Source organism: Alternaria ethzedia (genome assembly GCF_023757985.1).
Source record: "Alternaria ethzedia strain BMP 0044 chromosome Unknown scaffold_6, whole genome shotgun sequence".
NCBI lineage: Eukaryota > Fungi > Ascomycota > Dothideomycetes > Pleosporales > Pleosporaceae > Alternaria > Alternaria ethzedia.
Window position 1 is genome coordinate 614,414 of NW_026056199.1, and position 23,162 is coordinate 637,575.

Here is a 23,162-nt window from a genome sequence, read left to right on the forward strand (position 1 = left end):
CTCCCGCACGCCCACTCCCCCTCGAGTGACTCCCACCAGCTTCTCCCGCGCTGCCTGCGCGTCCATCGCGCTTCAATCCCCTCGCACCTCCCCCGCCGCCCCGCTCAGACGCCACGCTCGTCGCTGCACGAGCTTGGCGACGACGGCGTCCGCATGTGGGCTACAGCATCGCGGGTAGTCTCGTCGACAACCTTCCTCGGCGCCATCATCTTCACCATACCCCTCGCCTTCGACATTGGCGGCCGCACCTGTGGCCTCGCCTTTTCCCTCTCCCTCAGCGCCTACTACTTCGTCTACTCGATACTGCGCCTGGCCACGCCAGACTCTTCGCGCTTCAGATGGTTCCTGTGTAATGTAATAGCTTGGGCGCAGTGGCTGGCCATACCCACCCTCTTGATCTGGAGCCTCAACAAGTTCTCCATCGATGCCGACGCCAATTCGGGCTGGGTGGAACGCACCTTTGGCGGCAAGCGAGCCGACTTCGAGAGTGTTCAGGAATGGATCTTTGGGAGTGAAGGACTGCTGCAGAGTGCATCGATAGGCGCCTGGGACAAGACTCTGCGATACAGCACACCCGTCTTCCAGATCGCCGAGGGCTTCTGCAGTCTTCTGGTCATTCAAGCCGCAGGCCAGATTACCAAATGGGTTGTAAACAAGGAACGTGGTGACAGCTGGATGGTACGACTTTTCTCTCTGTGCTCGGAACAATATACTGACATCCTCAGATCGGCCTTCTCATCACCTCCGCGTCGATCATCTCGACCTCTGTCTACTTCCTCTGGCGCATCACCACCTTTCCCGAGATCAGCAACGTCGACGCCATTCTGATTGGTGTCGCTATCACAACCGCAATTTTCCTCGGCGGATGGGGCATCGTCAGTGCTAGGGGCAACCCGGTCGAATCTTCGCTTTTGGTGAGTCTGGCCTTCAGCAACTACGTTCTTTGCTAATGCTTGCAGTTCGCCTATGTTACTCTCTGCATCTACCAGATCTTCACCGACTACCAGCCATCGCCAGGCTCGCTCGCCGAGTCGAGCGCTCCTTCAGATCCAGCCCTTCCACCGCTACCACCGATTATCATGGCTTCATACACTACACTTCTCCATGCGCTAGGCTCTTTGCCTACCATTGCCCATACCGGATTCAACCTCATGGTCGGTGCCGTTATGACCATCACGCCTTCCGTAATCATCTCCCTCGCCTACCGCGTCTTCGTCATGTACGCCGCGGCGCGTATCATTCCTGCCATCAGAGAAAGCGGCGCTCGCGCACTATCGCAAGAACCCAGTCTAGACGATGACGACGAGACATCGAAGATTCTGGGCTTCCTAACCTGGTTCAGCCCCAGCATCATCATCGCCGTCTACACCAGTCTGCTGATGCAGCACTTTGCCAGCGGAAACGGCGGCGACGGCAGCGCCGTTACAGGCGAGTGGTGGACGAACCAAGGCGGTGATGCCGGCGGCAACTTCTGGAGATGGATTAATCTGGGTATCACGATGGGTCTCTACGCCATCGAACTGAAGATCTCGAACGCAGATGACGACGGCCGGTTAACAAGTCACTGGAAGACGGACTAGAGTTTGCATTTAGATGGCGGAACCAGCAGATCACCCGATTCGGGTACATCGGCACGAAGAATGAAGGAACAGGGAGAGAAGAGCAGCAGAGACCAAAGCTGCAACATCAAGGAACGAGGTCAACCATGCCAAAGAGCATGTACACCCACAACTAAGCACACACACGGATGACAAGTGTGCAAAGACAGATAGAGAGAACGAATGGGCAGGATCGGAGGGCTTTCACTTCTCTTTTTGTTCTTTTACCCCCCAAAGCAAACAAGAGCGCGCATTTTTCTGATACCCCCCAAATTTGGATCTTTGTGGGAAACCTATTTTGTAAGACGGTTGGTTGTATATTATGTGGGTTGGTGGAAAGCAGATGGTAGGAATGGATTGGAAGGCGAGAGAGTGGAGTAAATAGCATCGAATGGCATATTGACTAAGAGTTTTTGAATGGAGAGTTGATTTGTGTTGTTGGAATTTCGAGTTTGTGGTGAGAAGTACAGAAGTGCGCTCAAACAGTACAATGTTATGTTTGTCTGCGTTGGAATGTAAGCTGATTGAGGAGGAAATTCAGAATAGTAATGAATGGGGAGTGCAGTGAGAGACTGATAGCATGATACCCTAACTCGGGTGTTGAGAGGATGGCATAATATTTTCGATCGACTTGTGCGTTGCAAAGGTAGAGCGACATCTGTTGTGGAAGTAGCAAGCTTTTTGTAACCTCACATAATACCACTGTAGGAGAGTAGAGCCCGGTCTTGTCTTGAATGCGATTCTAAGCCAATGGAAGCATATTTGATTCATAGGTAAGCAGGGTGTCAAAGTCCTTCTCGAGAGCAAGGAACTGCCATAGGGCGACAAGATGATTAATACCTAGCATGTGAGTAATCGATCAGAGAGTTTCGGGTGCCAGACTAAAGCAGTTGGCGTTTCAAAATACGTTGTTAAAGCGATGTGAAAAGCCTGATCACAGGGTGTCGATAGTAAACTTGCGCATGACCCTTTTAGGAGAATTCCTCGAACCATCTGACTAATGGTATGGTGTTCCCGACAATGAGTCGGGCCTTGACATTGGAGAACGGACTACTTGGCTTGCGATTACCGTTGCGTTCTATATTAAGCTACGCCGTTAGTGTTGTCCAGGATTTACACAGTTAGCTGCAACACGGCATATACTAATTGCCTATCTGATGATCGTCTCCACACCTCCCAAGTGTCCGGTGACAATACTCTGTCTTTGGCGGTGTGACGAGTAATGGCGTGTCATATTTGGGTACCAACAGATGTTGGGAGCCTGCATCGCGTCTGTATCGTACGTCTATCGCATCTGTAATCAGATTTCGGACCGACTCTCTTATGTTAGGATATCCCTTGAAGTCAGCATATGCTAAACAGTGAACACGCAGCTTTGAACCTTTCGCTGAGGACAGAATCCCGATCCCAAAAAATTCCAACCTTAAGTGACATTTCGGATGCTCGGTATGACGGCGACACCAACGATCAATACCCGGAACGTAGAATGGTAGAATCGGACGTCCTTCCTATTTGATTGGACGATCGATACGCGGGTGAGATCTCACATTATGCGGATCCGTCACACCGCGTGTCGCCAGAGTGAGGATGTCGGTTCAAAGCGGCCGGCAGTTGTCTACGCATCTTGTGAAACCTTAAGCGCTTCGGTAAGCGCTGACTCGCCCACGTCAAGCGGCGCATAGAGACTATGACGTTTTATCGTAGTCGAAGCTGGTCGTGTAATTGATGTTTCAATAATCTTCCTTTTGGGTGTCAAATTGGCATTGTCCAAATCGAGTAGGCAAGGTGAATGCTAAAGTATGCTCGTCTCCACAGTGCATCACCGCATGTCCCGACAGCTTGGTACATGCGGCACGGACAGGGCGTAAATAACCCCTTACATATCTCGATAGGCTTTGCTTATCCGGGAGCCTGGCGTGCTGTTCACCTGCCGGGCGTAAACATTGGAAGGGCTCGTTTGGCTGCAAAAGGGCGGACTTCGGAGTAATCGTCGTGTACTAGCGCGCGATCCTGCAATCAGCATCCAGTACGTTACACCAGTTTGCTCCGAATCCGTTCGCTAGAAACGCAGTTTTCAGTAGTCGTTGTCTGATGCGAAAGTTGCGGAATCGGTTGAAGCGAACAGTCGGTACCATGTTGTCGGGAAACGATGAGTTCACCAGTAGTTCCCTCGCCAGTACATCAAAATTCTTGATCGATCCCAACAACTCACGCCGGGGAGGTGCGTTGGTAATCCGTCTGGTCTATGCATCCTGCCAACGCCGCATACGTAATCGGAATTGCTCACGAACTGTGCCGCAGCCCGGCATGCTCGCATCCCGAGCTGCAATGGCCAAATGGGTAGATTGCGCGAAGCACCGTTGCTGGACTACATGTCCAACGTGGCAATCGAGTATCGGTTTGTGGTTTGAAAATCTTAGTGTAGGAAGGTTGCTGGTGTCGTGAAGCTGTCAAGCTTGAGCATAGCACACTACACAAAAACTGGACCACATTCGACTCATGCCGCAACACTTTACCGAAGAGGAATCCTTCGGATCCTGTCGGTGAGGCCGTGTCTGGAGAACTGCCGGATCTCTTCGGCGAAAAGAGCGCGAGTACCGCGGTGAGCAGTCTTGAGCTGTTGCATGTTGTTAATGCTCGTGATGGGTTAGTGCGACCGTGGGTATTTGTTTTGGGACCCAGCGACGACGTCAACAGCAGGCGTGATCATGTGAGTTTGCATAATAGGTCCAGATGAATGCATAATCCGGTGCGGCATCATTGCAGTCAGGTTGGTCACGGAAGGTGGCGCTCCACAATCAATATGAATGGAGAATCGAGATTTGGCACGGAGGTGGGCGGCGTATGTAGACGTTGGTGACAAGCGCGCTGTTCCGCGCTTCCCGTCGCTACTCGAGTCATATAGCGGAAGGATGAGGCGAGGCTGAGAGAGAGCAGACGTCAGCTCCGTGAGCACCATGGCAAGGGCTGAGCCGTTCTTGGAATCCAGCGGATTGGAAATCCAGCGGGCGGCACAGCTGTGAGGACAATGCCGTACGGCCTGCGGCGCAGGTCCAGGTCTTTGTCTGATCGCTAGCGGGAACGGAACGCGCCGCGAGAACCAGCGAGACGGACTGATGGAATTGTGAACAAGCTGCGCACGCATAACACGCACCACATTTGCTGTGCGTTACAACGACAAGTCGCAGCCGACAAACGGCCGCGCTTAACGAGGCGTTATTTCGTGTGCAATGCGTGGCGAAACTGGTGAGGTGCTATTGGCTGACGCACCGGGGTTGCTCAGACGCATGACCGATCGTCGAGCAACGCGTGAGAGTCAGACAGTGCTCCGTACAGCATACAACGGGTAAGTTGCGCACCTGCCAATTAGCCGAGGACAGACATCGCGGCTCTTGACGTATGTAGTGGTGGAGGTTTGACCATATTGAGCGGGCGGGTTCCTGGCGAGCAAAGTTTGCACGCGAAGCGCCCATAGATGAAGGTGTACGAGACGGGCCGGGCAGCCAACCATGGAGGGTATCACGCAGCAGACAGTGGCACTCGCGACTTGGACATGGAGCGCAGCACAAGCATTAGGCCTATGGCAGTGCCGCAGCCGAGCATATTGATGATGCTAAGGGCATAGGACGGGTGGGCGTGGTGGGAAGGTGTGCGGCGTGGATCTGATAAATGAAACACGGCGAGACCCATGAGCGCCTTCTTGTTTGGTGCTGGCCTTGAAACCGGCGGAGGCAGGCACCCAGCAGGCCTCTGAGCAGGCGGTTAGGAGGAGGCAGTGCCGATGGGCCATGACGGCACCCCTTGATGGAAGCGCGCGGGAGGCCGGGCGATACGCAGCGCGTGGTGGTGAGTCGGGAGTGATTCGCAGCCGTCATCGCAGGCGTCGCGGGCGCCGTCAGGCGGGGGCTGCCATTGTTTTGTGTGCTCGCTATGTGTCGGGCAGGCTGCGGTGCCGCGGTCTGGTGAAGAGTTTGGTGGTGCGCGGGCGTGCAGCGCGGCTACTGCGTTTGGCGATGGAGCAGGTGGATAAGCTAAGGTTTGGGCAGCGCCAATAACAACGACACAGCACTTTAATGTGAGGTTTCCGCGTTGGCTTGCATCCTTCTAACGATTCCTGGTCGATCAACCTCGCATGCCAGCACGCCGGGAGCGCTGGTCGCACGCAGCCGTCTGTGCCATCCTGGAGGCCTCTCCGCCCACTCTACCCTCCTTCACACCCAGAAAACGGCTGTAGGGCTGTAGACGCGACTTTTCCGCCAAAAAAACGTGGCAGCGGCCAAAATGCAGGGTCTATTATGTAGATAGTCGAAGGAACCGCGTCTGTGGTCCTTCTACGAGGTGTTCGGTGATGGTTCTGTGCCAGCCCGGGTGGGACAGATAAACGCGGGGGGCAGGGGCCGCCTGCAGCTCGGGCCAATGAGGAAGGGACGACATGGGTGGCCGCCCGGGATGTGTAGAGCCCATGTGTGCGCCAGCAGAAGGAGCGAACAGCCGCCCTCCGTTGAATCCTGTTGCTCATCCGTGGCCAGCGTCTGGCGTCGGGTCGCCCCTCCCACATTCGTCGCGCCATATACTGTCTTCCCGCCATATACAGCCCCCGCCGTGGAGAGGCGGCTTCGCTGGCATCGCATCGCCCGAACGACACCACGCCCGCGCTGCCAACCCCGGGATCCTCCCTCAACGCACACACTGACTCTGAAGAGCACAGACGACTCCCGGGCCACCAGTCGTCGAGTCCCGCACGGTGCCTGACCTGACCGTTGAACTCATCTTACTCCGAGTACGCTACAGTGTAACCACGACATCGCCCCCGGCATCACTCAAGATCGTCACTGCAAAGAATATCACGACCCCAACGAGACACAAAGATTATGGTCGCTGGACACCCTCCCCATAGCCCGCCGTAGATTCGACTTGACTCCGTAGACTATCCAGCCTTGACCCCCAGCTCTGATATCCCGCCTTGGACATGTCGACCATACTGCATATGCCCGCCTTTAATTCCGCTCCCCATGGCCCTGCGTTTACTTCCGTCAATGGTCGATTGTCTCTGAGCCCGCCCGACGAGAAGAAGCCAGCCGTTGCCGCCAAACCTTCTGCCTGGAGTCCCGTCTCCCCAGATCTTGAGCCCAAACATCACTCCCGCTCCCCAGAGAGCGACACGAGTTCGTCCACTGTTGGCAGTGGAGATCGATCTCCTGATAGTTCAGACAAGACAAGGTCTTCTCCTGAACACCCAAATAAGAGAAGACGCTCCGGCTCCGAAGAAGACGCCTACGGCCAACACAGCCCTGATCAGAGGACCGCTGGCCCCAGGCAACTTCCACTTCCATACCAGCCCTTGAACCGCAACACAACCATGAGCATGGAAGCCCCTCCACTACCGACTCTGCCTCCACTAGGTCGTCCAGACGCTGAACGACGCTGGCAAACCGAGCCCCGTGAATTGCCTCACGCAGCCCACCAGCATTTCCAACGCCATGAATCACGTCCTATCGAGCACACCCGCACCAATGAAATGTCTCCTGATTCGCAGTCTCTTAGCCGTGACATGATCGAAGAGACTGAGTTCACGCGGGCTGGTGTACAGGTCGAGCTCAAGAAGCGGAAACGGGTATGTACCCTGAGCCTAACCCCTGACCAATACTAACCTCCACAGCAATTTGCCAACCGCACCAAGACTGGCTGTGGAACATGCCGTAGGAGGAAGAAGAAGTGCGACGAGGCCAAACCAGAATGTACGTTTGAAAAATGGCTTCCTGTTCTGACCAAGTCTGACCTCTAGCAGGCAACAACTGCACACGCGGTGGCTTTGTCTGTGAAGGCTATGCCAACAAGGTACCTTGGCCGAAGAATGGACCCGCCAAACCACCTGCACTGATAGCCAAGGACAAGCTCGCTGCCTACCCTACGTGCCCAACTTGTCAAGAAACGCATACACCTCACTGCAGACCACCTCATAGCTCTGAAGTGTCATACACACCCTCTGAGATGCATTCAACCAACAGCATCGATCGCAAGTCATGGAAACCCTGGAGTGACTCTGCGCCTGCACCGCCACCAGTCCGAGCTGCCTACCAGCCAGAGCCGCCGCCACCACCACCATCAGTACAGTACATGCAACCTGCGGTCAACCACTATGAAAGGCCTTCAAGCCTGGACCATAGACCTGTACCTCAACAGCAACAGCAGCCACACCACAGTTCACGTGGTTATCACCATGCTCCGCCAAGCACGACTCATCTCGCTATCAACACTGCTGTCCCTACCACCATGTGAGTATTTTCTTCTGATTGGGAACCGACCGAATTGTCAACAACTTTTCAACATCGGATCATGTCTATCTCGTGTGTTTGATCTTTGACCTCAAATTTGGATGCACTCGGGCTTCATCAGCTAACACATTCTAGGGCCGCCAAGCCTATTCAGCAGCTGCATGTGGCACCACAGCACCAGCCTCCTCCCCCACCGCCAACATCCTTGCCACCTACGCGGTCACCGACACGCTACTCCTCGTCGTCTACATCGACCATGTACAGGTCCGAAAAAGACAAGATGCTTGCTGGAGAGCCATTCAACCCCTTTGACAAGGCCCTGATGAAAGAGCGCCATTTGAGCGCGCTAGCACAATCTTATTTCAACGGAAATATTAACCCCTCCAATGGTCTATCTAGTCAAACGGTCGACCACTTTTTCAAACAAATCCTAAACGCGGGTAAGAGAGGTGAAGAAGCCAGACGAATCGAAACTCATATGGGTGACAACTGTCATGTTGCTGCGCCCTTTGCTTGCGATTACGGCTACCACCTGAGTTTCGGCGAAAACATCGCCATCGGCCCTGATTGTCGTTTTCATGACTCCGCGAGGATTGCCATTGGAAGGAACTGCAAGATTGGGGCCCGAGTTACTATACAGACTCTGAAGACACCTACCGACACCAAATCTCTGAAGGGCAGCAACGGCACAGAGGTTGCGCAAGAGGTCCTTATTGGGGAGAACGTGTACATTGGTGATAACTGCATAATCGCGGCTGGCGTCCAGATCGGCCCTAACACCATAGTACGTCCAGGTTCTGTGGTTTTAAGCGTAAGTTCATCACCCCCATATCAGCTTACGCACGTTTATACTAACCTCGCGTAGTCTGTCCTCGCCAATTCCATCATGCAAGGGAACCCCGCCACCAATATACTCTAAGCTGTTCAGTGTGACAATATCTTGCGCCTCTACTGTCTTTCAGGACGTTTTGTTGCGCTGAGGAGATGAGGGGTTGAGTTAACCTATTTGATATGGGTCATGTATGTCATATTAAGCGCCACTGTGTGGTGCAGGAGTTTCGGTGTTTCTACAACTGGAGGATACCCATTGCTAAAATTTCTTGCTATTTATGGAGAGGAGAGAGGAACCAGTATATAGTGGTACGTTGAGCACGGGTGGTATCTGACTTGTATAGTCTCCTTGTATCTTGGTACCTTGCGCCTGCTGGACATGGCTCTAAAAGCTCAAAAACATAACATCTCCTACACGCGGTCGCTTCCATCCATAACTGCGTTTCGTTGAAGAGATGTGCTGAATTTGCCTGCTCGCGGGTAGACATGCATGTTCCAAATTTGCGATTACCCCGCCATGACCTACTAGAGTGCATTGAGCCTAGCTCATGTTCTGACCGTGAACAGGACTACACGTGCGCCGCATGGCCCGTGCACCGAATCTGAGCTTCAGACCGGGAATCTCAAAATATCCGCGGCGAACAAGCCAGCGCCGCATCTCCAACGCAACAACACCACGCCCATAATGCCGCCAAAAGCGCCGCTCAATTGGGGCTTACTACCGCCGTCCTTCCTCCTCCCCTCATCAGCGCGCTGCCTCCTCCAGCAAAATGCGCAACAAATCTCCTCAAGACCCGCCATCGCATACACATCGATCCGAACCATAAAGTCTACCTTCGGTCCCAAACCCGACCGTTTCGCACATCACCCCGCGCGAGAAGCCCTCACCAGCACATCGACGGCAGCGCTCGAGCGAAAAGCCCACAGCACGCCCTTGCGAACCGGTCTTCTCGCTTTGAAAAAGGGCATGACATCTATCTACGAGCCCGAAACAGGAAAGCGCACAGCATGCACAGTTTTGCAACTCGACCGCAATGAAGTCGTGGCGCATAAGCGGAGAGATGTAAACGGGTACTGGGCTGTTCAGATCGGGGCTGGGCAGAAAGAAGCGCGGAATGTGACAAGGCCTATGTTGGGGCATTTTGCGGGTGCGGGCGTGAGTCCTAAGAGGTGGGTTGTTGAGTTCAAGGTGAGAGATGAGGAGGGCTTGGGCGTGAGTGTAGGGGAGATGGTGGGTGCGGGGTGGTTTACAAAGGGACAATGGGTGGATGTTAAGGCGATAAGTAGGGGCATGGGATTCGCTGGTGTAAGTTCTGGATCTCTATCTGTTCATGAGGATAGGTGATGTCAGTTGGGATGGAATGCTAACGGGTGATTTGTGCAGGGCATGAAACGACACGGCTTCGGTGGTCAACCAGCTTCTCACGGTCAATCGCTCATGCATCGTGGTATGGGTTCTGCCGGAGGTTCCCAAGGTTCGGGTTCTCGTGTGTTGCCTGGAAAGCGTATGGCGGGTAACATGGGAAACGAGAGTGTGACGGTCAAGAACTTGAGGGTGTTGCAGGTTGACGAGCCAAATGGTATTGTGGTTGTTCAAGGTATGGGATGCATAGTACGATTACATTGGTGGGTGCTAACGTCGTGTGTGTAGGCTGTGTTCCTGGACCAAAGAACCAGATTATCCGTGTTCAGGATGCGAGGGGGAAGCCATGGCCCAAGGGACCCATGTCGACGGCTGAATTGAAGCCAGAGCAAATCTTGGCTGAAGCGGGCGTACCGGATGCTACGGAGGCGACGACAGTGACTGCTTAAAGACACATGAACGAGAGGAAGGATGAGGCATTGTATCATATGAAAGAGTGAGGTACCTTGGATTATCTGGCTACCAGCATGCATTAGGCGGAGCAAGGCAATTGTACGATTGTGTATACGACGTGAATCCGTATTGATGAACGAGATGTTACTGCAATGGTCGTGGTGTCGTTCCACCACACCTAGGAAAGGAATAGGAAAGGACCGTCATATTACCAAGTCGTTACACATTTACATCGTTTCGTCAAGCGTAATCTGTCATCTCATCATCCTCGAGCGCATCCTTCCCATCATCATTACCACATCTTCCCATGCGCCCTCCCACCAGCACCTCCTCTCTCAACACGAGCAACCCTAGCACCCCAAGTATCCTTCTCACAAACATCACTCCGCCCATCATCGCTAGAAGCATAGTCACTCCCCTCCGCCACGCCATTACCACCCCCACTAATCCGCTCATCATCCTCGCTATCACTAGGAAGGTAGTCGCTCCCCTCCGCTACACCATTATCATCACTGTCACTCCTATACCTCCCAATCCCCCTCCCTTTTCTAACAGGTGTACTGCGAACAGGGGATGACATGTAAGGACTCCGGTTTCTTCCGCCCCTTACTGGCTCATAGGGACTTCGACTTCGACTTCTGCTCACGCTGCGGAAGGCGCCGGGCATGGGGGCGTAGTCACTGCCGCTGTCCCGATGCCGTCGGAATAGAGGCGGTGGCGAAGGTACTGCAGGGGGTGGGGAATGGTAGTCTTCTGAGTCTACGGCTGTGGGGACGCGGGAGAGGCGGTCGGAGTGGGAGGAGCTGGGTCGAGATGCTATGTCTGACAATGCGGCTGTGCGGGCGCCGGGTCTGTGGTCGGAGTAAGTGGCATGGTCGTCATCGTCTGAGTATGTTGAACCGCGTCGGTGGCGGGAGTGGTCTACATGTCTTGGAGGAGGAGGCGGAGCAGAGAAGCTGCTGGCCTGATGGAAGGAGCTGTCCGGGCGGTGTAGACTGGGCCGGACAGATCGGGGATCTAGATTCCTTGTACGAGGCTCACGATGGTTGCGGCGGTTTTCCACCTCAAATCGGTGGTAAGATTCTTCTTCATCCCTCCAACGAGTACGTTCGCTATGGTGTCTTTCTCGGTAATTGTGTGGACTTGGCGCGTAGTCATCTTCATCATCTCGCTCAGGGTCTGGGTATCGCCCGGAAAATCTAGCTTGGCGATTGACTGGGTTGCGATTCGCCGGGCTGCCATCGCTGTAGGATTCGGTGTCGGACCGATCCGTTGTATGAGTGTGGAGCTGTTGGAAGCGGTCGAGAAATTGCTTTGCTTCGCGGTAGTTCTCGTGTTCCCTAGGGTTTAGGCGGGGCGGTTGGCTGAAGGAATCACTATTGCCCCAGCCTGCTTTTCCCCTCCGATCTTCGGACTTGGCTTTGGGATGAGGAGCGTAGTCTGAGGGGGGACTATCACTGTAGTTCTCAGGAGGAGGGTGGCGGATTGGTGAGCCATTGCCCAGGGAATCGTCCGTGGAACGATCATCCAGAGAGTAGCGAGACCCACGATTTTTCCACGCATCTTTCTTTACTTCAGGCGTAGCTATGTAATCTTCGTCAGACTGAGAGTCTTGTGCGATGCAGTCTGGATCTGAAGACTGAGCCCGATACTGTGGCCGTCCAGATGGCCGTGGTTGATGCCTTGGGCGAGGCTGTGAGGAACCGTACACATCCCGTGGTTCTCTTGTCTGCGTAGCGTATTCGGATGCCATAGCCCGATTCACATGTCGCCTATGATTGGGGGGTAAATCTTCGTAGTATCCACGGCGTGGGGTGTCGTAGTCCGAGCTCGAATCCGTGGGCGACGAGACGTAGTTTTCTGAATGCTGGGTATCCCGGTAACTACGCGGGACTTGGCTACTATATCTCGGTGCTGCACGGTGTGAGCTGCTCTGCTTCTGACGGCTTCGGCTGCTCTTGTGTGGTTGGTCCCACATGCTGTTGGGAAACGCGTGGAAGCACCACGATCTAGTGATTAGTCGACGTTGAGCTGCGTAATTGGGTTATGCAGTCTCGCAGAGGAGAGGTTCAGGCTGCGAGTCGCTTCATTTCGTTGTCGTGGCTAGCTACTGGAGAGTAGGGAAAGGCGTCATGCAGAACCACGTGGTGGGCGTCTAACCGCAAGTAAAACGCGCTAGTGTCGCATCGGACCAAGCCTCACCAGTCCGCCATCTTCGATGCTTCAACACCATCACCATCACAACCCGTCCGTGCGATGTTGTCTCCCACCACCCGTTCTATAGCCGGGAAGTAAACTTAAAGATGGAAAGTTGCGCGTCCACCAACCCGGGAATCTTTGGTGGATGGCGCGCTTGCTAACCGTGACAGCTGACAGCGCTAACTGATCGCGTCACCACTGCAACCAACGACATTCGCAATGATGAAGAACGATTCAGGCAATGCTTGATTAGTCTTGTCTTCTCCTCTTGTTCATCACATTTCATCTCTCCTCCGCCTTGCGCTCTCGGACAAACCTGGTTGCTGTTGCAGATTCCACCTATCGGAACAATCACTCCTACAGAACCCTGGGATTTCGCAAAGCTCAGCCTCATGAGCCACAGACCAGGTCTTCTACCCTCCCGCAAGGGGCAGTCCTGTCATCTTATGTCGGATAAGCTTAATCAATATGTTTCCGTCGAGTCTGGCCCGGGCACGGTTTTGTGGAGCTAGTGGCTGCCCTGTTATGTTCATGAAACGACAACAGCGGGACTGCCGGGACTAGACTCGTTGCGAAGCTACTTCCGCAACGCCATTCTGTTTGTAAACGCCCGTCAAGCAACCTATCCATGGATGCATGAGCACCAAACTACGCACTGTCGACATGTTCATGACTCTTTGGTGGTGGAAGTATCTTTCCGCCCGCTCCAGGCACTGGTATGCGCGTCCTGGCTTCTAGTAGCGATTCGAATTGTCCGATACCCACTGCCGTCGGTGATGAACGGCGTCAAGGGTTCAGGTGCATGCTCGAAAGGAACATACCCCCGTAGGTAGAGTGAGTGGGGCGTGCTTCAAACACCAGCCAAGAATCCTACGAGATATAAAGGAACGGGTCAGCCACCGGATATCATATCATCCAGTTCTTAGCATCATTCTCTCATTCTCTCATTCATCACCTGTCATTCTTTTCAGCAAACTGTGTTTGCTATCCATTCTTTATCTTCGACTCGATAACTTTCCACTATGAAGTACCAACTCTTCGCCGCCGTTGTCGCGGCTTTCGCTTCCAGCGTCAACGCTGCTGATGCCGTCAAGGGCGCTGCTGAGGGTTTCGCAAAGGGTAAGCATTTGGTGCCATTTTCATCACCGCTCTATGCTAACACATTCCAGGTGTAACTGGTGGTGGCAACGCCGCACCTGTCTACCCGACCAGCACCGCTCAGCTCATCAGCTACCTCGGCGACGACACCCCTCGCACCATCGTCCTCACCAAGACCTTCGACTTCACTGGCACCGAGGGCAAGGCTACCTCCTCCGGTTGCCGCCCATGGGGTACCGGCTCCGGCTGCCAGATCGCCATCAACCAGAACGGATGGTGCGACAACTACCAGGCCAGCGCTCCCAAGGTTGGCAGCATCACCTACGACAAGGCTGGTGTACTAGGAATCACCGTCAAGAGCAACAAGTCTATCATCGGCCAAGGCACCAAGGGTGTTATGAAGGGCAAGGGTCTCCGCATGACTGGCGGCGTCAAGAACATCATCATCCAGAACATCCGCATTACTGAGATCAACCCTCAATACGTCTGGGGTGGTGATGCCATCACCGTCGACGGCGCCGACATGATCTGGATTGACCACGTCACCACCGACTTGATCGCCCGTCAGCACATTGTCCTCGGTAACACTGCTTCCGGCAAGGTCTCCATCACCAACAACGAGATCAACGGTGCCACCGCCTGGTCTGCCACCTGCGACAGCCACCACTACTGGGGCATGTACTTCACCGGTGCCAACGACATGGTCACCCTCAAGGGCAACTACATCCACCACACCTCCGGCCGCTCGCCCAAGGTTGCTGGTAACACCCTCCTCCACGCCGTCAACAACTACTTCTACGCCAACTCCCAGCACGCTTTCGAGGCCGACTCTGGCGCCAAGATCATCGCTGAGGGCAACGTCTTCCAGAACGTCAAGGAGCCTGCTCAGTCTGGTCTTCCCGGCAAGGTCTTCGCTGTCGGCAACAACGGCGCTGCCTGCAAGTCTGCCATGGGTCGCAACTGCGAGCCCAACGTCTACGGCAGCTCTGGTACTCTTGCTGGCTCTGACACCAGCATCCTTGCTGGCATGAAGGGCAAGAACATTGCCGCTGCCGGCACTGCTGCCAGCGCTAAGAACGTCCAGCAATCTGCTGGTTACGGAAAGATCTAAGCGAGTCTGATAGAGTCAGCTGTTGCTTAGGGGAGTGTGGATTCATCTGTTCTTGTAAATATCTTCTATTACTTCGTGTATATCCTTTTGAATTGGAGATTTATTTTCTCTCCACTGTTGAAATGTCTTTGTGCCTCCTTTGTGACTTTCGCGTTGGTCAGCATTGTGTGGCTGGAAACCTTCTGCGACGTTGCGCTGTTAAGCGTTTGTTCCACGCGCAGGTGAAGGCCAAAGTGAAGGCTAAATTCATGTTCGCAATTGGCGTGAAATGGCATTGTGAGGCGGGTCAGCTGTGGCTATCAATGTCTTGACGTGACTACTCTGCGAGCAATCTTTGCTTCCTCCACCACACGACAGCTCTACTCAAGAACCACAATTATATAACAGGAACCCAGTCATACCGGCCTGATATCATGTCGTTCCCGGGCCATCGTACCCCGTCTGTCCCGCTTCTGCGTTATGGCGAAGATTGCAACATCATGTAAGATATCCCGAAGATATACCTGTCCAGCTGCTAACACCAAATAAGTGCTAGACGCAACCAGTTAGTGTCCCCGCTCTTGAAACTTCCAGTCGAGCTTCGAGTCAAGATTTACGAGTACACATTCACCGACTCCACCGTCCACATCTCGCTATACGAACCCAGTGGCACTCCTCGGCGACCCCCACCTAAATCTGCAGCTCTACTCTACGTGTCACGTCAGATCAAGTACGAAGCCTTTTCTGTATTCATTAGTACCTGCACCTTCGATATCACCTCTTGTTGGTTCTGGGATAGGCTTGTGAAGATTGTGGGAGCTCACAACCTCAAGCTCATGACCTCGCTGTTGGCCATGCCAGGTTGTTTGCTCAGTCTCATAGAGCACATAGATAAGGCTGATTGGGAGTTGCTCCAATCGCTACGGCATGTGCGTGTGCTTGTTGACCCGCAATATGAAAAGAGTTCGCAGATCTTACTCCGAGGAATACGTTGTCACTTTTCGAGGGAGATGCCGTGTGTCACTATTCAGGAGGTCGAATCAAGTGCGAATTGACATCGTTCTCAAGAACGCACGTAGGGTTGAGATCAAAGAGCAGATTCGAGAGTGGAAGTAACCGGTTCGTCAAGGAGCCTAGACCCAAAGTTTGTGGTTGCTTGGTCATAATCTAGCTAGCGGAGGAAAGCTCGAGTGGTAAGGGGTGGCTGTGTTATGTGTCAAGTCCGGCGAGATTGATTATCCGGGGCAAGTGGATTCCAGGAGCCGTGGGTCGACGATACCGACCTCGGGATGCAAGAGGTACTCAATAGATGCGATCAATGTCATGTTCACGGTAGTGTGAGACACCTGTCACTCAACACGCATTGTATGGAAATGATATTACGATGCAAGTGCAAAAGATGGAGTTGGCTCGCGGATGTAGCGCCGCCTAGACCATGAAGCACGTGCACTCACTGCGTCATCAACGATACAAACATCTCGAGGCTGGTCGTGCCAACCACCCAACCCCAGTTTCCCCGCTGCGTACCTGCATTTAACGTTGAGCCAAAAGTGGTGATGTATGTGCGCAATGGGCCATGGTGTCGGATAGGCCGGCAAATCAGCAAGTACGTGAGTCTTGGCAATACCATCCACGGAACTCGGCTCGCTCCCTCACGGGGCTATGATGACGTTGTTCAACTTCAACTAGAGCTGCGTCCATGGGAACATTGCCAATCATAGTTGAATCTTCTTTACGCCCAGCCAGGCGACCAGCGGCGCGGACATGGAGCGCGTCTTTTCAGTTGTCAGAGGTTTCGGAGTCACTGCCGATTATGCGGTGAGTCCCGTGGCGCGAGTGGCTGGGACGCTATACAGACACGGCAGATACATCAGGCACTCTTCACGGCGCAGGCGGCGAGGGCCTCTGAAAGACAATCGTGCGACAGGAATGTTCTCATAATATCCAGTCGTTCTAAGTATTGCTATTGTCACGTCGATCACGCATAGCGCAGCCTAATACTGTCTGACATGGCGGTGCCAAAGGCGGGTCATGATGAGCGCCGAGCCCCGGACAAGCTTTTAGACATCCGCGCTGGTAGTTGGAACGGCGCAGCAGGGAACGGACGAGCGTCGCGCCTTATTTTAGGTAGGGCCATGCCCATGTCTTTACGGGCTGCCATTCCGCTTTCTGGAATCCGGCGATCACTTTCAGCGTCCTTCCCCGGTGTAGGACCGACTCCCAAACGACAACATGCTACGATATGACAATATCCTCAAATTCGCCCTCGTTCCGTCGATCGTCTTCCTCCTTCTCTCGGTAGTCTCGGTGGCGTTGACAACGCATTACTGGATCCTTACAGACTGGGTTATTCCTCGAGGTCTCAAAGTAGTAACAAGCGAGTTCAATGACCGGCTGCAACAATATGTCGTCGATGACACGATTGTCTATTTCAGAGAGTCGCCGACAGATGCCACTATTGTATCCGGATGCTTGAACCTGACGGCAGCCGTGGTGGCTCTTATTGCCTGGAGTACTCTGCGCAAACCAGACATGGACTCGCAATTCAATAGCGTATGTAACAACGATCTCAACCCGAAGAACTCACATTAATGTCCAGTAGAGCACACGTCGCTTCTGGATGCTCAGCATTGTCGTCACCACTATTGCTGGTTCCGCCACGGCTATCGCAGCTGTCGTGCTTCACTACACCGAGCGAGGCGACGATAAGTGGGGCTGCACTTCCGAAAGGCTCATGATGAGTGGTCAAATGAACACCAACGTGTACTGTACGCGCGAGATGGCAACATGCAACTACCAACCGGGCTTTATCCCGAGGGGAGACCGTGAAAATGCCAGCGTAGCATGTGCCGAGGCGGTCAGTTACAAACAAGTACGTTGCGACACAACTCACTAACGTCATCACAGGTTACCGTCAAGTGGTTGCAGATCGTAATGACCGTCAACGCGCTGATATTGCTGGTAATGTTCTCTCTGCAAGCATTCTTACGAAGAAAGTCACGGCAAGCACGATTGAATGAACCAGTACCGGAGGAAAAGATGGAGGAAAGCAGCTAACATCCTGTTACCCGTTCGACACTTACGATATGATTACGAAGCTTCATGACACATTCTTTTACTATTCATTCTCACTCAAGCGTTGCATCATTGGAGTTTGGGCTACCGCCTGGGAACATTCTTTTGTAGCGGACAACAGCATCTAGGATGGGACAGGCGGCTACATGACGTCAGCGTCTCGCGCAGTCTGCTGCCAGGATGGCTGTTCAGATATACATACGCTTATACACTGTGGGTTTCGTATATCATAATATACCCTGGTCATACACAGACGCCTATACGATTTGGTTTATGCATATCAAAAGTGTACCCTGGAGGTATACGCTGCGCTACAAATGTTTCTGTAAGAGATGGAAAGGCACTGTATACCTTCAGAGTGGACTTTGGTGTGACGTTTAGTGAAAGAGGAGCGGCGCTTGTAAGCTACACGTTAACCGGATGAAAGGTCAAACAGATAGATGAAGTGAGCGGTGAAGACGGTGAGGCCAGTGTCGCGTCGTGCCTTCCTCTTGGGCATGAAGCACGTGGCTGCTTACGTACTCACTGCTCCTTCCCCAGCAACACCGTTTGTTTGGACGCAGAGCGCGACTTAGGTAGAGTTTTTCTTCTGACTCTTCTTCACCACAGCCGAACCTCTCGTCATGGCCCCCCATCCCCTCTTCCCCAAACTCGAGGCGGCCGTCCTCGTGGACGGTCGCCCCGTCAAAGAACATGCTGACCGTGAAGATACTAATGCCGAGTCCAAGGTAGTCTACATCGAGGCCGAAGCGGGCGAGCAGTTTGGCGTCCGATTCTTCATCCCCGGCTACGTCTTCGACCGCCACTCCATCAAGGTCATTGTCAACATCGACGGTGTTGACATGCGCAAGTTCATCTTCGAGCGGCACAAGTACGATCTATACGGCATCACAAGACAGGTCAACGACAGCAGCGCGCTCATCGGTCACAAGTACCTCGGCCAGCGCTTCCGCTTCGCTGATCTCAACACCCGTAAGTCTAGCCAGTGAGCATTGGTGCCATGCCGCTAACAGATCCAGATGATGACAACTACGAGATTGACCACGCGCTTTGGAAGCAGCTGAAATGGACTGGCAACATCTCAATCACCTTTCACCGGGTCACTAACGTACGCTTCGCCCGCGCGTGGAAGGACGTGCCGTCCATGCGAGAGTACGACGAGGTCCCCGAGAAGGCACTGAAAGGCTCGTCCGTCTCGCACAAGACAACGTATGTATGGCATCACCTCCTCTCTGTGAAGCGCTAACAGTTCTGGAAGCCTCGACCCGCTGCACCGCATTGCACCCGTTACATTCATGGAGGCAGACTATGTCGACAACCCTTCTCGCCCTCTTGCTGAGATCGAGTTCCGATACCGGTCCAAGGAAGCTCTCAAGTACCTGTCCATAATCCCCCGCACACCTAGCCCAGAGCCCTTCAAGGAAGATCTGTCGGAGGAGAAGGTGCAGAAGATCTACGTAAGTGTTCTTCATTACATCTTGTCAAGACGCAAGCTTACAGAACACCGCAGCTCAAGCACGAGAAGACCCAGTCTCGTAAGCGCGACCACCCCGATGACGACCATAACTACGAAGACGTGGAGATGGTAGAGGAGCGACCCGCGAAGCGACGCTGCTTCCCCACCAGCACCGACGAAGTCATCTCGCTCGACTGAGGACACTTCAAAGACACGTTGTGGCATCGTACAGCAGGCAGCGCGCATGGAATGCTGAATACGGAGCGTTAACTGGATACAAGGTTTTCACTGGAATAGTACCGTGAACTACAAGCAGGCTCATCTACCGCCCGGGTTCATGTTCACTAGCATAGCATCGGATACTGAGAGTCTCATACTGAACTGATTCTCCTATCTACCATATCTGGTGTTCTTCTTGGTGTCGTTCTATGTCCCCATTCTACCGTGCCATCCCCCTATAAAGAGCCAGAGCTCAGGGCGCCGCAGTAGCCCCAGCCCCAGCCTCAGCATCTACATACGGCACCAATGTCTCCCTAACATTCGTCAACCGCTCTAGCACATGCCCCACCCTAACCACATCCTCATCTTTCGTCGCCCGCCCAAAGATATACGCTGAAAACGGTATCCCAGGCGCCACATTAACCAACCCATTCCTCGCGTCCTTCTCCACTGGCACATCTCGCGGAAAAACACCCATAGGCACACTCATGACTGGACTGCCCGCTTTCGCAGCAAAGCTCTGCATGGCAACACTCAACGTAGGCACGAGCATGACATCGCAACACTTCCTACACAACGCGGCGTCGATACCGCCTTCACCCGTGTAGTACTCGTCTCTCGCCAGCATGTTCTCGTAAAGCAGATTACTCGGATCAGAAGCCTGCGCTCTTTCCAGACCTTCGACATTCCGTTGCGGGTACTGCTCTGCTGGGTGTCCTTGTGTGAACGCGATGAGGTCTTCGAGGTTACGCACGTTATTCGGGTTTGTGGCGAGGGAGGAGAGGTAGTCGTTTATTGCGACTTTCATATCTGTGTTTAGGACGATGTCTTTTGCTTCTTGCGGCAGGGCTTCCCAGCCCTTTGCGCCGGTGACGGTGACGTTGTGGACGATAGTTGCGCCGGCGCTTTCTAACAGGTTGAGCGTTCTTTCGAAGGCTGTCTTCTTGCAAGTAGGTAGATTTTGCATGTCGGACAGGGAGCTAGGGATACCGACTCGAATGCCATAGAGGTGAGGAATTGAATTTGCAGTGCTGAGGTCTTGGACTATTTTTTGTTTCGTCTGGGCGGGGAGGTGATCGCTGTGCTGAACCAGACCGATGAGGAGGAGCGCAGCATCCGAGACTGTTCGCGTAAGGACGCCCACCGTATCCAGTCTCTTAGACGCATGTATGAGACCTTCAGAGGAGAGCAGACCACGCGTCGGCTTGAACCCCACAATCCCAGATCTCTCAGCCGGAGAAACAATCGAGTAGCAAGTCTCCGTTCCCAACGCCGCAAAACACATCCCCAGCGCAACAGCCACCGCACAACCCCCCGAACTCCCACTCGCTTTCATACCAGGGTAGTAGATCCCCGTTGTCTGACCTCCCCTTCCACTCCAGCCTGAACACCCGCTCGTCGAACGGAATCCAGCCCACTCGGCCATGTTTCCTTTGCCCAGGATTACCATTCCTGCTTTTCGCACTGCGCTTACGACGTCAGCTTCGTGCGAGGGTTTGGCGCCGATCAAAGCCATGCTGCCGCATGTTGTGGATGTGGCGTCGAGAGTGGGTATGTTGTCTTTTAGCAGGATGGGTATGCCGTGGAGGGGGCCGAGGGGGCCTTTTGAGAGGCGCTCGGCATCGAGGTGTTGGGCGAGGGATGTAGCGTCGGGGTTTACTTCTGCTATGGCGTAGAATGTTGGGTTTGTTTCGCGGATTCTAGTTAGACAGGCTGATGTTAGGTCGACGGCTGTGAAGAGGCGGTTTTGGTAGCCGTGCTGGATTGTGGGGAGCGTCAGTTGGTCCAGACGTGGGATATTGGGTTGGGTGTTGGTGGGTGTGCTGGCAGACCTGCTGGCCGGTATGTTGATGTATGGGGTCACCATTTTGGGGTTATTCTAAACCTGGTTCTATACAAGGTGTTTCAGTATTGCGGACGTGGTGGGGACGTTATGTATTCAGGTCATTCGCTGTGCGCTCTACTACAGTCTTACTGGCCCCAAAGGTCTGGTTGTGGCTCCTTTGTCGGATATATACTGTGTAATGCTACAGCGTTCTTGAATCTCGGTGGACATTGACACCAGTCAATCACCATCAGAACCGGTCTAAGTGACTGACAAAGAAGAGTCGATGTCGATATATGCGTGCGTGAAGTTGAGGTTATGACATGATTTAGATTCTTGAATGACCCTTACATAATTGACATGTCGACCGTCGATATATTTTTCACAGTCCTTAGTCCAACACAATGACTTCAGTTTCATCGCTTGGCATCTGTCTGACACGTTCAAGCTTCCTCTTCTTGCGCAGATCAACCGAACGTATCTCTATGAAGTCGTCGTCGCAAGCTATAACTCGACTATCGACGTTGTGGTCGTCGCCTGCCACGGTAGAGGTATCGGAAAGCTCGCGCTTCATGCGTACGCGGGTCTCTTCTTGATCCTAGTGGATGTCAGCATGTACATTGGTAGGGTGTGCAATGGGGATCATCTTACTCTGAAGCGGCGGACGATAGACTCTAGTTGTTCCCTGTTCAACTGCCCGAGCACCATATCATCGCTGTCGAGAACGTCGACTGGATCAGGCGTACGTTCAATGATGTGAAGGTCTTTGAGCGCAGCTATAACATCAATAGTTAGTGTTTGCTTTCTGTTGACCCATATCTACAAAGCTTACCAAGGGAGCGATAGTAGAAGTGGAATGTCGCAAACGGTTCTCCACCATCAGCATAGTCCGCATCGTAGTACTGGATCTCTTCCGTGGGCTCTGTATCTCCAAGACTGCGCACAAATTAGCTCGTAGGGATATCCTGGTTGAGTCATACATACACTGCCTGATGCGACAGCGACTCGCCCTTGATAGCCTTCTCGTTGACCGTATCCAGCTTCTCCAACTCCTTCTGTACAAAGACCATCTTCGGATTGCGTCTCGCGTTGTCGAGGAAGTAGAACTCGCAAGTTATGATGCCGATAGGCTGTAGTTTGCTCTGCATGTCTTCTGGGATGCGCCCCTCACTGTACTCTCCTGCGATTCTCTTAGCATATCATCACTTTGTAGGAGGTGAAGATGACTTACTGATATCAAGCGGCGAAAAGCGATAGTGCTGCATGAACCAGTCCTGACCATTGTTCGATATCGGTCCAGAGCTGACGTGACCATTTGCGTCGTAAAGCTCGTCCGGGCGAATAAGCGGCTCGTCAACATCCTTGCCGTCGATGGTTACGATCATAGACACCGGGCGGTCGATAGGGAATGGCGCCTTGAAAGAGTAGTGGATTTCGAATGTTGAGTCTGACTTTGCTTCGATGTAGCTTTCGGAAATAGCTTCCGATACGGTGGTGTGGCGGTCGATGTACTCGCGAAGCGGGTTGCCATCCGCTTGGACATGAACTTCGAGCCCAGGGGCCTCATCGACGACTGCCATTGCGGAAGGTACGACGGTATTGAGATATGAGAGAATCAATGATGGTAAGAGGAAGCCGCGATAGGTCTACGATGCGTAGAGTATGTTGAAGGTGTGTTCT

At 53.5% G+C, this 23,162-nt stretch overlaps 7 protein-coding genes across 7 annotated transcripts; 5 read left to right on the forward strand and 2 right to left on the reverse strand.

Annotated features, from left to right (window-relative positions):
- Positions 1-153: 153 nt before the first annotated feature.
- Positions 154-1,580, forward strand: J4E87_003482 (uncharacterized protein; the record flags this gene model as incomplete). Its single annotated transcript, XM_049375109.1, has 3 exons — positions 154-678; positions 726-914; positions 960-1,580. 3 exons carry the CDS (start codon positions 154-156, stop codon positions 1,578-1,580), a joined length of 1,335 nt encoding a protein of 444 aa, XP_049235031.1.
- Positions 1,581-7,078: 5,498 nt separating this feature from the next.
- J4E87_003483 (uncharacterized protein) lies at positions 7,079-8,792 on the forward strand (the record flags this gene model as incomplete). Its single annotated transcript, XM_049375110.1, has 7 exons — positions 7,079-7,087; positions 7,135-7,212; positions 7,258-7,336; positions 7,387-7,510; positions 7,562-7,873; positions 8,009-8,684; positions 8,739-8,792. The coding sequence occupies 7 exons, from the start codon at positions 7,079-7,081 to the stop codon at positions 8,790-8,792; spliced, it is 1,332 nt and encodes a 443-aa protein (XP_049235032.1).
- Positions 8,793-9,389: 597 nt separating this feature from the next.
- On the forward strand, positions 9,390-10,516 carry J4E87_003484 (uncharacterized protein; the record flags this gene model as incomplete). The annotated part of the gene is made up of 3 exons (XM_049375111.1): positions 9,390-10,010; positions 10,089-10,302; positions 10,356-10,516. 3 exons carry the CDS (start codon positions 9,390-9,392, stop codon positions 10,514-10,516), a joined length of 996 nt encoding a protein of 331 aa, XP_049235033.1.
- A 3,225-nt stretch (positions 10,517-13,741) lies between these two features.
- Positions 13,742-14,928, forward strand: J4E87_003485 (uncharacterized protein; the record flags this gene model as incomplete). Its single annotated transcript, XM_049375112.1, has 2 exons — positions 13,742-13,838; positions 13,889-14,928. The coding sequence occupies 2 exons, from the start codon at positions 13,742-13,744 to the stop codon at positions 14,926-14,928; spliced, it is 1,137 nt and encodes a 378-aa protein (XP_049235034.1).
- A 3,677-nt stretch (positions 14,929-18,605) lies between these two features.
- On the forward strand, positions 18,606-19,636 carry J4E87_003486 (uncharacterized protein; the record flags this gene model as incomplete). The annotated part of the gene is made up of 4 exons (XM_049375113.1): positions 18,606-18,954; positions 19,002-19,191; positions 19,241-19,439; positions 19,493-19,636. The coding sequence occupies 4 exons, from the start codon at positions 18,606-18,608 to the stop codon at positions 19,634-19,636; spliced, it is 882 nt and encodes a 293-aa protein (XP_049235035.1).
- A 274-nt stretch (positions 19,637-19,910) lies between these two features.
- J4E87_003487 (uncharacterized protein) lies at positions 19,911-21,524 on the reverse strand (the record flags this gene model as incomplete). Its single annotated transcript, XM_049375114.1, has 1 exon — positions 19,911-21,524. The coding sequence occupies one exon, from the start codon at positions 21,522-21,524 to the stop codon at positions 19,911-19,913; it is 1,614 nt and encodes a 537-aa protein (XP_049235036.1).
- Positions 21,525-21,873: 349 nt separating this feature from the next.
- On the reverse strand, positions 21,874-23,062 carry J4E87_003488 (uncharacterized protein; the record flags this gene model as incomplete). The annotated part of the gene is made up of 5 exons (XM_049375115.1): positions 21,874-22,080; positions 22,134-22,258; positions 22,315-22,418; positions 22,467-22,662; positions 22,714-23,062. 5 exons carry the CDS (start codon positions 23,060-23,062, stop codon positions 21,874-21,876), a joined length of 981 nt encoding a protein of 326 aa, XP_049235037.1.
- Positions 23,063-23,162: the final 100 nt, after the last annotated feature.